General features: G+C 36.4%; 2 protein-coding genes across 2 annotated transcripts in view; one reads left to right on the forward strand and one right to left on the reverse strand.

Moving 5' to 3' along the window:
* The window catches only part of LOC144435110 (polyunsaturated fatty acid 5-lipoxygenase-like), a 51,204-nt gene extending 48,458 nt beyond the window's left edge, over window positions 1-2,746 (forward strand). The window contains exons 12-14 of the mRNA XM_078123670.1: window positions 601-774; window positions 1,055-1,218; window positions 1,448-2,746. Coding sequence (XP_077979796.1) covers window positions 601-774; window positions 1,055-1,218; window positions 1,448-1,562 — 453 coding nt within the window. The 3' untranslated portion in view covers window positions 1,563-2,746. The remainder of the gene's footprint in view (window positions 1-600; window positions 775-1,054; window positions 1,219-1,447) is intronic.
* Window positions 2,747-8,436: 5,690 nt separating this feature from the next.
* LOC144435516 (enoyl-CoA delta isomerase 1, mitochondrial-like) lies at window positions 8,437-14,083 on the reverse strand. Its single transcript, XM_078124106.1, has 8 exons — window positions 14,062-14,083; window positions 13,013-13,144; window positions 11,934-12,068; window positions 11,272-11,399; window positions 10,681-10,827; window positions 10,297-10,395; window positions 9,718-9,916; window positions 8,437-8,609 (listed from the first exon to the last, which is right to left on the reverse strand). Exons 1-8 carry the CDS (start codon window positions 14,081-14,083, stop codon window positions 8,437-8,439), a joined length of 1,035 nt encoding a protein of 344 aa, XP_077980232.1.
* Window positions 14,084-15,463: the final 1,380 nt, after the last annotated feature.

Below are 15,463 nucleotides of genomic sequence, written 5' to 3' on the forward strand. Positions count from 1 at the left end.
ATAACCTTACGAGAATACGTATGAAAACAAATACAGCTTGTTGGTCCCATATTAATTCCAACTCAAACATTGGGGAGAATTTTTTTTTTTTGGAGGGGGGGGGCATGAAGGGTTCAAAGGGGGGGGCGGTGGCATGAACATGCTGATGGTCTGAAGGGGGGGGGGGGTTCCGAAATATTTTGCTCATGATTTGAACCAAATTAAACCTTGAAACAAAAGAATGGCAACACTGTTGCTGACTTATAAATGTTTGTGAAAAAGTGGCGAGAATTATCTAACCGTCTTGTTCTAAAGGAGTGAATGAATGCATTGAGTTTCTCACAGATATGTACATATATTATTTGCCTATCCCCATTTTCTGCTCAAATATCGATAGGCCTGTCTCTCTCACTCTCTGTGGCCCTGTCTGTCTGTCTGTCTGTGGATCTGTCTGTCTGTCTGTCTGTCTGTAGATCTGTCTGTCTGTCTGTCTGTCCGTCTGTCTGTCTGTCTGTCTGTCTGTCTGTCTGTCTGTCTGTCTCTGTCTGTCTGTCTCTCTCATGCATTCCTTTCTCTAAGTGTTCCTCTCCTATTCAATCTCTCGCATTACTTGTACCCTAGGGTATGCCAGGAAATGGAAAATTCTCAACGACTGATGATGTGATACAAGTTATCACGTGTGTCATATTTACTAGCAGTGTAACCCACGGAGCTGTAAACTTCAATCAATATGACCAATATGCCAACCCTCTGAAGTATACGATTTATCTAAGAGGGAATCCACCAAAGGATAAGGTAAGTCTCAACATTTGATTGTATTTGTTATTTTGAAAAGATACTCAGTTACTGTGACAACCCTAGGACCTCACTGTGGATGGTGGGGCACGTAGAACTTTATTATTTTCTCAAGCAATGTGAATGTATTCTACGATCAAAAAATCAAAATCTGAAAATTATATCTTGAATGTTTGTTTTATCAGTGTACGAGATCACAAACAGACTATAACTTATAAGTCAACCGCACGAGTTTTTACCTCAGTTGTCACCATCTGAAACCATTTTGTTTCATTCACAGACACCATTAACTGAGAAAGACGTGTTGACATATTTACCAGACAAATCAACACAGCTGAAGATTATGGTGATGGCCAAATCACTGAGTATGTTCGGAACAGAGCAATTGGGCTACTTTGATAATATGTATCAAAGTGACAATATCAGCCAATCAGCAATCAAGGAGTAAGTAAAAGTGGCAATTTGAGACACTTGTTCTTTATCTGAATGAATACTTACATAAAACTCGTAACTAGTATCACAATGTTGAGATATGCTTTGAGACAACTAAACAATCACCCTTTATCGAGTCCTTTATTTTTGACAGGTATACGCATGCGTAGTTTCTCGACATCACGGGCGCCAATCAGTTATTATCTTATCATATACTTATGTGATATTATTCACATTTCAGGTTGAGAGAAGATCTGAAGAAAATCGAGAAAACGATCGAAGAACGAAACCGGTACAGAATTGTATCCTATGGTTACCTACACCCATCTGTACTGCCTAATGCAATCTCCATATAAACTTGTGACGTCATAGTCTGGCCGATTTACCACATGTCACGTGTGTACGGAACACCAAACCGTGCTTCATTGCATAGGATGTATCATTAGAGTCATATTTTAGTTATGTAAAGTTTTCAATTAAGTAGGAATCTTCTCACAAGATTGTGTGTTTTATGAAGTTTATTCGACCCTTGCTTACACGATCAACATAGATGATATAACCGTCTTATTTAAACAATGCATTCATAACACTTTGTTTTCAAGTAACATCAATTAGATTCATTGAGATTGTTGCTTGCAGCAAAACTTAACATTATCAATCATAGTAAGTAAAGTAAATCCAATGATATTTCATTTTACAACCATTTTTCTCATCATATGGACATGAGTACTCGAAATGTTCAAATAGAAAAGAAGAAATTTTAAAATGCAACGAGGGTCATGAGAACTCAAGACTCTTTCGTTTTTTTTAACAGTTTCATTTAATACACGTAGCAACAATCATTTTTTCACTCATTTTGATATTTTTTCTCATTATATGGACAATCGTCATGTGTACTTGAAATATTCAAATTAAAAAGAAGACATTTTTAAGGGTGATGGGAACTCAAGATTTGTGTACATTTTCATTGCATACACGTAGCAACATTTATAACATCAATTTTATTCGAAATATGGCTTTGTATTGTTTAAGTTAGATAGCGAATGTCAACATGTAGTCTTTAACCCAGTATATTCCACTTGGTACAATAAAATAGAGCTTTGGTGGGTGTGTTTCTCAGTACCCTTTCATTCTGACATGAATTCAAACATGATAAATACAGTTCTCAATAAAGTAGTGTGAGTGAAGATTTTCAGAACACAGGTTTGTTTTATAAATGTAATTTCTGATAATACATACCACTATAATATTGAACTTTTAATACCATTTCTTTTTTGCATTATCGCTGCAACTATCAAATCTTTTGTCACCAACAACACCGGCAATGAAACTTAAAGAAAGGGCTATTACCGATGCACAGAAAATATACGAGAAGTGTAACTCTTTTATAACAGTCACAGAGAATTTATAAGGAAAGTCTTTGAAACGGTAAAAGTGATACATGATGAATGATACATGGGGCATGTAAGCATGGTTGAAAACTTCGATTTATGATGGTTACTCAGATTTATACTCGGTTATTATTAGACAATATTAAAGTGTTACAAATTTAAAGTGTAATTGGTCTGTAATAACTGGTGTGAGTGTTGATGAGGTTTGATGAGATATGGGAGAGAGAGAGAGAGAGAGAGAGAGAGAGAGAGAGAGAGAGACTTTTAAAAAATCAAATGGAATGTACGAGTCATGATAGATGCCTCAGATACCTTATGTTGAATATAGATACCTTGCCTGTTGCACATTTTGATATTTCCCAATCAACTTAATATATGTAGTCTACAGACGATCCATGACTTCGAATCTCTTCCCATGTTCCGCCCTCGACTGCATCTTTCAGACCGTCGCTTGTTGTATCGAAAGAAACCCGAAGGTCTAGCAGCAAGGCTTAAACTCCAGCAGTGAGTGCTTACGTATACGGATCAACAACATGTCTTCCAAATGTGAAATAAAGTATCGTACGAACTGTGTACTTGTTACTTATAATCTCCCACACGATGACAATTTGTAGTCAACCTTGAACATTCAAACATCGTGTTACAAAGTCCACACTTCGCTGCAACTCGTCACTCTCGACGAGTTGGTCAACCAAACCAATTTTCAAAACCTTTTCTGGGTTGTAGAGTTTCCCTGTTAATAGTATTAATATTTCCGCTACCAAAGTTCCCACAACATAAATTTAAAAAAGGAACATATATCCAATTGGGAACGGGAAAATTCTGCAAGATTTTTCATGAAAATTTCGCAATGATATTTACATAAAAAGCCGAAATTGGAAATGATATTGCCAATAAACGTTAATGTTGATCCAAGAAGGACACCGGGATGACATGTGACGTGTATACCTGCAGGCGATAAGACTAGCAATACACGTCAGCATCAATTGAAAGATGTTGGAAGGCTTGCACAAATTACCAGAGTAATGTGGCACTTCATTTCAAGAAATATTTTCTACTGTACTGACACAAGTGTAACAATAGGCCCCAACACGATTCATCTGCTTCCAAATCTCGTATGTATTTTACATTTGGTACTAACACTTACTGATGCAACAATAAGGTCCCGACACGATTCAACTGCTTCCAAATCTCGTATGTATTTTACACTTAAGCTTGGTACTGACACTTACTGATGTAACAATAAGGCCCCGACACGATTCATTTGCTTCCAAATCTCGTATGTATTTTACATTTGGTACTAATACTTACTGATGTAACAATAAGGCCCCGCACGATTCATCAAATCTCGTATGTATTTCGTCAGTCCAAGCATGAAATCTCTGGTAAAACAATTCCATGGTTTGTTGTTCATCTTCAGCACTGCAATTTCTATCATTGGAATAAATCAGTGTATTGGATGAAAACAAATGGTAACAAAATCAACATGGTAACATCTTTTGTTGTTATCTATTTATACTACATGAACATATATAATAGTTGTTCCATTCAGTAACTCAGTATATCAGTAAATATATGCCTGAAAACTAATAAGGGTTGCCGTTTTTATCTGTGTCTAGTGATCAGCAGGGCCGTAGCCTGACCAAATTGCCAAGGGGGGGGGGGGGGCAGAACTTTGTCTTGGTGCAATCATGCATTTAAATTTAGAAAAGTGCTAATTTACATAAATTTGCATGCAATTTACATAATATCTATTTTAGCATACACAATTACATATGATATGTAAGGTCAGAAAAATAAAAAAATGCTGGTCAACGGGTAACCTAACCCATCACATTGGGTAAGTAGGTCGATTTCTTTTTTACACAATGCTTGACAAGGATAAAACAAACCATATATAATGATAGCAAAATATTTCAGGTCGAGTTTAGATAGAACTTATTCAGTCACCTTGATACTATCTCGTGCAATTTGTCTGCATAGCTACAGTTAGGAAATGTACACAATTTACGGTCAAACAAATGGTGTAGTTCCCCTCACCCTCTCTTCTCAAAAAATGTTAAGCCCCGCCAATTGAAACTCTAGCATTATTTTAGCTACCCCTTCTGTCACCTACACTACAGTGGAGTACGGCAACCGAGGAGGCTCATGATATCACGTATCAATTTTGATTTTAAAAAAACGAAAAAAAGGAAGAAAAATAGGAGAAAAACGAAAAAAGAAAAAAAAAGAATTTTTTTTTTCACAAATCGATTTCATTTCAAATTTGTTTTCACTTTCATTTGCAAATCGATTTTCATTTCAAATTTGTTTTCACTTTCATTTGCAAATTGATTTTCATTTCAAATTCGTTTTCGTTACACATACATACATACATACATACATACATACATACATACATACAAACATACATACACACACACACATACACACATACATACATACATACATACATACATACATACATACATACATACATACATACATACATACATACATACATACATACATATGCTGATTGATTTAAAAGTTAATAACTTGGTTAACTATTCAATCAATTGGAAATGCTGTCATTCCACTTATTTTATGGAGTGGCGGCTGTCATTCCTGGATCTACAGTGTAGAGGGTGTCATTCAAGTAACTGAATGTAGAAAGGGGTGTCATTCCACTGTTTACATACTGGAAACGCTGTCATTCCAGTTCCAAAGCATTGAAAATGCTGTCATTCCACTTATGTTATAGAGTGGCGGCTGTCATTCCACTGGATTTAAAGTGCAGAGGGTGTCATTCAACTAACTGAATGTAGAAAGGGGTGTCATTCCACTGTTTACATACTGGAAACGCTGTCATTCCAGTTCCAAAGCAATGAAAATGCTGTCATTCCACTTATTTTATACAGTGGCGGCTGTCATTCCACTGGATTTAAAGTGCAGAGGGTGTCATTCAACTAACTGAATGTAGAAAGGGGTGTCATTCCACTGTTTACATACTGGAAATGCTGTCATTCCAGTTCCAAAAGCATTGGAAATGCTGTCATTCCACTTATTTTATAGAGTGGCGGCTGTCATTCCACTGGATCTACAGTGTAGAGGGTGTCATTCAACTAACTGAATGTAGAAAGGGGTGTCATTCCACTGTTTACATACTGGAAACGCTGTCATTCCAGTTCCAAAGCATTGAAAATGCTGTCATTCCACTTATTTTATAGAGTGGCGGCTGTCATTCCACTGGATTTACAGTGCAGAGGGTGTCATTCAACTAACTGAATGTAGAAAGGGGTGTCATTCCATTGTTTACATACTGGAAACGCTGTCATTCCAGTTCCAAAGCATTGAAAATGCTGTCACTCCACTTATTTTATAGAGTGGCGGCTGTCATTCCACTCGTTTTACAGTGCAGAGGGTGTCCTTCAACTAACTGAATGTAGAAAAGGGTGACATTCCACTGTTTACATACTGGAAATGCTGTCATTCGTTTTCCGTCATTCGGGTTGTCGTTCGTTTTAGGGTCACCCGTTCAAATGTCTGTAATGATCGATCGACCGACCGAAAGCCTGACGTGTGTACAGTGTACCGTACGTACATAATGATTTTCACAGCGAGTATGCACGGACTCTGTGTCGCGCCGGAAGGTTCTGAAACAAGACAGTTACTAATTCGCAGGATTTTGGAGTACGTGATTGAAATGTGTCAGCTTACATTTGACCATGACCAGCAAAGTATCAACAGTTTTCAAAGTACAAGAATCAGATATTAGGACGTGAGCAGTAAATCTTGAGACGCGGCGGTGTACGAAACTCGGTCATCAGTGAATTTCGGAAACGTATGGTCAAATATCGGTATTCTTTGAGAGGTTTTACTCGTTTGTTCATATGCGTTATACAGATATTTTTGACGTCATTAACGTTGCGACGTCACTACTAGAAGAGAAATAAAGTTACGCCCGGGATACCCACATCTTTTTCTTTCCTTCATGGTACCGTCATGGAGATATCTCCCCTTTTACTCCATATGGTTACAGTGCTAGTGATTCGTGTGTGATCTGAGCATGCGCGAATTTGACACCGCGTATATTTTGCATAATCCTCTGTCAATCGTCTTAGTTGTATGCAAATATCGTGAGTTTATAGTGATAAAATAGGGCTTCTTTAGCGTTTTGGTACCCGTGCATTTGTTTACTTCTTTTGTTCATGATTTTTCGGGATTTGCAAAACTCAAACCCAGTCCAGTTTTCTCTGAAGAAGAATATTTACTATGGCAAAAGAGCACATAATCTCAAAAATGGTCAAAATAACGATTTTTTGTGCATCTCCACCTTAAGTAAGTTTGTACATGGTAGAACATAAGACTTACTACAAAATGGACATTGTTGACATCCAGTTTAGTCTATAACATTTTCTTGCATAAATTGCCAGTAAATCTATAGGAAATATATTACCTACGATTTTGTTATAATTGGCGCACTGTTGTTGTTATCGGCATTGTTGTTGTTGTTGTTGTTGTTGTTGTTGTTGCTGGTGGTGGTGGTGGTGGTGGTGGTGATGATGACGACGAGGAAGACGAGGGGGTAGAGGAGGACTGATGTATGTATGTATGTATGTATGTATGTATGTATGTATGTATGTATGTATGTATGTATGTATGTATGTATGTGTTTGTTTGGCTGGTTGTTTGTTTGTTTGTTTTGTTTTGTTTAATTTATTGTCCGTTTTGTATAAACGGAAAAATTACAGGTTATAGTCTATCGTTGTTGTATTTTGAGTACTTTGTAATACCAATAAAATGACGTCCTCTCTATGAAGGTTATCAGAGATTACATCAGCAGTGATGCACCTACTCGAAGACACCACTTCTGTGGGGACGGCCAATGGCATCTTTCCTGGCAAAGGACTTAAAGCTATACCGCCACCAAAGTTGGACTGATGAAAACACCACCTTTCACTACTCTATACGGTATAGGTTGGAGCTCTGAAGAATAGTCTTTTATTTGTATTTTTATCTTTATTGTTCTGTTTTCGTTGAGTTCTTTATGTGGTTATCCAGAATATTGTCTCAACGAAATTAACAGCGATGTTGATCGTTCGTTTTTATGATGTAACATGTTTGTCAATGTCGCACTGCGTTGTGTACTCACATGTAATTTTCACTTACTCAATAAAATAAATTCGGTGTTAAAACAAATGTGTAGAGAAGTGTACGTGGAGGGGTACGTGGATGTATTGAAGGATGGATTGAAAACTTGTCATAAATTAGAGATGGATATAGAAGCGATGCTATCCGTAATTTTCCTTTATCTACTTCGGGTTTTGATATTGTTTTTTTTATTGAAAGAATGGATTGTGACATCGATAAAATATCATTTCCACTGTGCTTCGATGTCTTGAAAAAAACTCCTACAGCGTAATCGAATCAGCAACCTCATACTGCAATTTGTATGATAAAACTAAATCGAACCGCTACTTGATCAAATATTAATACGACTGGCCCAGACTTACATACATACAAGAAGCGCAGATGGAATTAAAATAAAATAAACAAGCACATTTTCAGGTCTATCGATATATACTACTGTTATTAAGTCAGGTAAAATAATTTTACTTTCACATGGGCCCTGACGGTTAGTATATAACTATACATTTATAGAACATTTTCATATTCTCACTTCATACACAAGTCCAATACAGAGATTTGATATGTGCACGTGTTACACAGTTCACGAGGGTTTTGTGTTTTATAAACGATGTTGCATACATCATGGTAATGACAGTCATCGAAGTCTCAATTGAAATATTTCAAGTCATGGTTATAAGATCGATGCGACCATCTTTGTTAATCATAATTATGTATTTCTTTTCCGTTCCTTCAACTTCTCAAGGGCTTCTTGTATAGTTTTCTTGACACTCTCCTGGACCACACAGTCTGCAAATTGATCGGCATATTCTTCTTTCCCATTGGTCATGTCATTGAGAATTGCCTCTCTTAGTCTTCGTTTTGTAATCTTTCTCGCTAAGTCTGCAAACAGTCATAATAAATGAATGAGTACGTTCCAGAATTATATTATGTTTACCATAATATAAAATTGCAATTGGCATACATTAATTACATTACATTGCATATGAGATGTGATATGATATGATACGATATATGATATGATATAATATAACATGATGATATGATATATGGTATTATAATTAGATGTTGTTCCCTAATATTTTTCTTTCAGCCATGGAAAATACGAATGACAATTTTGAACGTTTTGACTCATATTTCGTATAAGGCAGAACCAATGACGTCGACAGGCGCTGTTGTGACATAGTCACGCGTTGTCGTGACGTAGAACGACCAAACTATATATTCAATATTTTTGTTCTAAATGGCTCGTGCATGGCATAATATATTGTATTGATGAAAATTTGTTGTTTTTATTTTACCATAACATATTATATACGTTGAATATTATTATATTATAGCATTGCCAATTCCAGTGAATTTTGTTACGTCATTGCTGTACATTATTACTGATAATGTACTCTGTTATTGGGCATCGCGGCCCCGGAACGAGCATAACAATACAAGCTTATTTGTTCTGTTTCTTCATACGACTAGGTATTTTTTCGAAATGTATGTTGTTACTTATGATTGTCATTTCCACTGTTTAAAAATACAACGCATTCATGAAACAAATTTGTGTTCACAGCAGTTCATTGAAGTGTATATGTGTGTGTACGTGTACGTAGGTGTGTCGCTATGATTAGTATTCAGCTTTCGGGCCGAACATGGCAGACGATGTTCAGCGCTGTGTATATTATACGTTGTTTTGCGTTTCTCGGTCTACAAATTCACTGGATTTGGCAAAACTATAAAATAATAACAATAATGTACGCCCTCCCGGTCCATAATGGACGAAAGCAAACTTTGAACGACATAATGGGCGAGGCGACAGTCCATTATGGGCTATGAGGGCGTACATTATTGTTTAAATATTAATCATTGTAACGTATCACAGCACAATATATATATATATATATATATATATATATATATATATATATATATATATATATATATATATATATATATATATATATATATATATATTATTTTACCCGATATTGCTTACCAGGAACTTTGAGACACTGCGTTAAAATGTTAATACTTTTCTGTAGAAGTTCATTGGCTGGAACAACGTGGTCTACTAAACCTATGTTTAAGGCTTCTTCAGGTTTAAAAAATCTCCCTCGCAATATTGCTCTTTCTGCATTCAAAGGCCCAACAACACTTTCAAGAAGGATAGATATCCACTGTAACATAGCGATGTTCTACAAAATATTAAACATGTTATTATTATTACAAATATTTTGCAAAATTATCTATCATAAGTGAAGAATCATAAAATATATAAAATGTATATGAATGAAACCTTTTGCTGCCTTTTTTGGGGGAATGATATATGCTTAAAAGTGACATTTCACTCAATACAAACAAACAAACAAACAAACAAACAAACAAACAACATTATCCATTATCTTGTGCCATTCCTAAAGAGTTTACGTCTCACGATTTACTTGTACACAAAGCTTGAGTCTTTCTGAGTTTTCGATTGGAGATCACATTTGATGTTTGGGATACTATAATTTTTGTATAGTACATTTATTTTTTTGCAGAGAATTTCACAAATTGTACAAAAATTGTTTCTTACCAATGCTACTTCATTCATACCAATTACATAATTCCCTTGTGCAAATATTCTGTATTCGCAACCAAGAGATAGAACACATCCTCCAGCTGGCGACTGGCCCTGCAATAACATGATGTGTTAGTAAAAATGCGTTAGTTTTGTATATTGTACCTATAGGTAGTTTGTTATTTTTGTATACAAAGATATGTTTTGTACTTAGGAAAAAATGTTCCCACTTGTGCAAAAGCCGGAAAGCTTGCACATTTGCTACAATTCTTTCAATGTTTCACTTCATAAGCAGTATATGACATGAATGCCAATAGAATGTGCAGAGAATATGAGTCAACACCTTGTAAAGTTTTCACTCCTTTCCTATATGTGTCACAACGAGGTGGGAGGGCTTACATTGATAGCAGCGATTGTTATTAATCTGGATCCAATGACACTTGCATACAGGTCCTGGACATCTTTGCAGTAGGTCCTTATGTCTTCGTAACTAATGTTACTGATGTAATTGAGATCTATTCCACCAGTAAATAAGTCTGGAAGAGCCTGGTGACGCACAAAAAACACAACAAACAGTATAGTGCTAATAAAATTAGAAAATGTAGTTTAATATTGACTTTCACTTAAAGATTTCAAAGTTGGATAAGTTACTATCATATCTAACTTGTTAGAACCAACCAATACAAGTGTACTCAAACAAGGCAGAAATATACCAAGTCAACACAACACCTCTCTCTGTAACACAATGCAATGCAATGCAATTGGAAATAACTAAAGAAATAACATAGTGTCCATCCCTTTTACACACAGTTCAAAGTATATTTATCATCTGATGAAAGACACAAATATGTCAGGACTTTCACCTTTTACTTGTCGATGAATATTTCCACCTTTGAAATCAGACTCTCCAAATTTCAACATCTTATTAATTATGATTTGTGTATATAATTACAAAAGAAACTGATATATCAATATTAAATTTTCACTTACCGATGTTATGATAAGGCCTCTACAACTTTCGTCATCTTCTAATTCTTGTAAACCTTTTCTGAAGGAACTTACAAACTCTGGGCTGAATACGTTGACTGGTTTACTGTTCATTTTCAACACTGCTATCTCTATAAAGGATATTGATATCGAAAATAAATCACTACGATTTCCCCTCTCCCAAAAAACTGAAAGTCACACTGTGATGGAAATGCCAAAGCATGGTAGATAATGAGTTAGATCCGAAAATATCAACATACTATGCCATGTCGTGTTGACTCTGACACGCAGTTTCTTTATATGATATCAGTGAAGGTTGGAATTGCAGTATCGTATTTAGCTTACCTTTTCGCGAACCATTTTTTTGACTAAGAATATGCCTTGCTAGTATTCCTAATTTAACAATTGGTATGCATGCTGAGATCCCTATAAGACTGACTCTTACAGTGTTTGAGATACTACGAGAAACATGAACTATATTCGCTTCAATCTGTATCACTAGAATTATAGTAAAATGATAAAACGTCCTGAGCTAAATAACAAATATCCCGTATACGAGCCGTTCACTCTTTACCCATACCCCAAAAGGAACAAATATATATCTAAGTTTGTTGCTCTTTGTTACTAGATCACGGAGTCCAAAAGTAATGATATAAAACACCTACCATGATTGGTGGGATCTCGTTGGATGTCAATAAACCCTGATGTGCTGCTGAGAAACCTTCTCCCATTGGTCAGCTTAACATGTCGAAGAGTGGTGTGGTTCGAAATTAATGAAAACAGCCTTCGACCGAGTTGTACTGTAGTATTGAAATAAACAGATCGGAATGTAATATATTACACTTCTTCTATAGCTCGTTTTGGCATTGGCTTTAGAATTAGTCGTGATTATCACCCCTCCCTATAATCAAGGTATATACATGTACTGACAGCAGCAATAAACAATGTCTCCTGAATATTACGTACGAATGCTGATCATATTCCTAGCTCTACATGACTATGACTGGTCATACCGTATCATGGCATAATTAGTTCAAATTTGATCGACTTGCTGAGGGTACACAGGGGTCACTGGACTCTTTGCCTGGATTTACAAAAGGGTTTCCCCATAATGGGCTCTAATCTAATCAGGTGCAATTCAAGTTTAATAGTTTATCCGAAAAAAGGTAATGAGCTGTGTTGAAACAGTATTTAGTTATATTGATGATTATCTGGGGAAAGTGAAAGCTCTCCGTATGTGCCCTCCCACTAAAATATTTCACAATATGCTTGCCCACTGGATCCACATGCCCAGTGATCAGAAATGTGTCCCTTTCCCTTTCCCCTCTCCCTACTACCATCTCGTCGCCCGCGCGCGCGCACACACACACACACACACACGCACGCACGCACGCCCCCCGCGCGCGCGCACACACACACACAGACTGTGTTTAACTTTTTAGAGTAATCTTTTTTTAAGGCCTATTATACTTGTAGCCTACAACATGCATTGTGTTTTGCCAACATCTCATCCGTATATGTATCTATCTATACATGTGTGTGTGTGTGTGTGTGTGTGTGTGTGTGTGTGTGTGTGTGTGTGTGTGTGTGTGTGTGTGTGTGTGTGTGGCAATATGAAACGTTCGCAAGGTCAGTCGTTAAGTTAGGAAACTTACCTCTAGCTGCCATTTTAGTCTAAGTTCTAAATTTATTGCTCTTTGTCACTAGATCTTAGAGTCCAAAAATAATGATACAAAACACCTACCATTGGTGGGATCTCGTTGGATGTCAATCAATGCAGAGGTACTGTTCAAAAATCTTCTCCCATTGGTCGCTTTGACATGTCGAACCGTGGTTTGGTTTGAAATTAATGAAAACAGCCTTCGACCGAGTTGTCCTGTAGTAATAAAATAAACAGAATGGAAGTATAATAGACGATTTTTCTCTAATAGTATATGTCGTTTATTTTACATTATGTATAAAAGAAAATTACTAGTATTCCCTGCTGTTTGATAAGGGATTGGTCATTTCGATTGACCAAGGGTCAATCGGATAACGTAAATTGATATTATAATATGAAGCCTGGGTATGGAGCAGAGTTTGCACACATTCGTTGTTACCTACATCTCATGGACAAGCTGAATCAAACTATTTCGTTTCATGACATTAATAATGTGTCCTAAATTACCCTTCTAGGTCAATATTAGCTGATCAACACCTTTATTCAAGGACGGATTCAGACGTTTTAAATCATGATTAACCATACCAACAATGTGCCAACAACACTGACCCGACCTAAACTTCCTTATCTGGGCGAGTTCAAACATCTATTCTTGTGATGATAATGATATAAATTCGACATTCATATTATCTACTGCAGCTTTGGCTTTAGGGTAAAAGGTATATCTAACACCCCTTCTCAATAGTCAAAGTATACACTGGCGGGAACAATGAACAATGTTTCTTGAATATCATGTATATGGAAGTAGATCATATAGTCTGAAGTCTGTATTATGAGTGGTCGAAATCATGCCATGGTGTCAGGTCAATTCCGATCGACATATTGAGGGTACACAGTATATAGGGGTCACCGGACTCGTTGCTAGGATTCATAATTTGACGTATACATGGATATACCATAATGAACACCTTTATGGATGTACGACATAACAACCTGAAAGCAACAACGTTTTTTAACAAGGTCTGTTATACTCATATAGCCTACAATATGCGTTCATTTGATGTCGCCTATATCATACCTATACCTGTATGTGGCAATATGAAACGTCCGCAAGGTCAATCGTTAAAACTTACCTCTATAAGTTGCACCTGCCATTTTAGTTGTAGTCGTAACGATCATCATAGCGCCAGCTATAGTCTCGCCCAAAAATATGTGAAGTTAGCGTCATTTCGGATACGCCTTGAGCACATGTTTGACCAAATATACATAGTGTATACGTATGATCATGTTTGTCAAAATGAAAACCGTTGATACGATAATTAGTTTTTTGTTAATAGCCAAAAATACCCGTACGTACAACGATAAACCATATATACATATCATTCATTACTTTAATATTGTTTGTCGTTGTACATTTGTACGTACGGGAAGTGATTTGTAAATAAACAAAATTAGTAAAAATACGTAACAACATTTTATGCATGGTGATCGATCTTTTTGTCATGAATTTGTAATTACTAAGTACTGTGTTCGGGTGCAGACATAACGCTGCTTGCGAGTGCATACTGGGCAATGCATGATAAATATTACAATGAGGCGCTCACTTTAATGCCGATGATTAACTATTCTTTAAAGCAATATGACTTGATCCCGATCCTTAGACAATGATACATGGAAGAGCGAGAGAACGGCACAAGAAATGGGTGAACTTACAGAATAGAAACACTGACAAGTAGTTTACACAGCCCATGTAAATGGGTGACTTACAGAATAGAAACACTGACAAGTAGTTTACACAGCCCATGTAAATGGGTGAACTTACAGAATAGAAACACTGACAAGTAGTTTACACAGCCCATGTAAATGGGTGAACTTACAGAATAGAAACACTGACAAGTAGTTTACACAGCCCATGGAAATGGGTGAACTTACAGAATAGAAACACTGACAAGTAGTTTACGCAGCCCATGCAAATGGGTGAACTTACAGAATAGAAACACTGACAGGTGGCCAGGTAGTTTGCTAACAACTATACATTCTATGAAGACTTTGCTGATTGAAACGATTACAGCAAGAGTCGAGGGGGTTTAATTTGAACCACTTCAAAAGCGAGCAAAGGTTACTCACGATCTACATAGATTGATATAATGACACTTCTTGCAAACGCACAAATATTTGCTACAAGGGCATTTCTACACTTACCAGATTCTTTAAGGTCATTGATAAGATGTCCAGTCACATAACAGAAGGTTACTCAACTTCCGCTCTCATGGCCCTCATCCTATCAGCATTTTGGTGCAAAATAATGAAAATCCCTTTAAAACCCGTTGAATTCCCCGTAAGCTAGATAGCTGTGATTTAAAGTTATCAATCTACCGGAATGCTTGAACAATCCTAGCTTTCAACTTGCGTGGCTTCAAAATACATATTTGTAACTTATTCATCTGCACAGATGAATCTTCATCACCATAGACACAAATACCCTATTAATATAGTATTTGTTTAAAGTTCAAGTTACCTATTCAATATTTTACA

The sequence above is a fragment of the Glandiceps talaboti genome, chromosome 5, assembly GCF_964340395.1.
Source record: "Glandiceps talaboti chromosome 5, keGlaTala1.1, whole genome shotgun sequence".
In the NCBI taxonomy this organism is placed as follows: domain Eukaryota; kingdom Metazoa; phylum Hemichordata; class Enteropneusta; family Spengelidae; genus Glandiceps; species Glandiceps talaboti.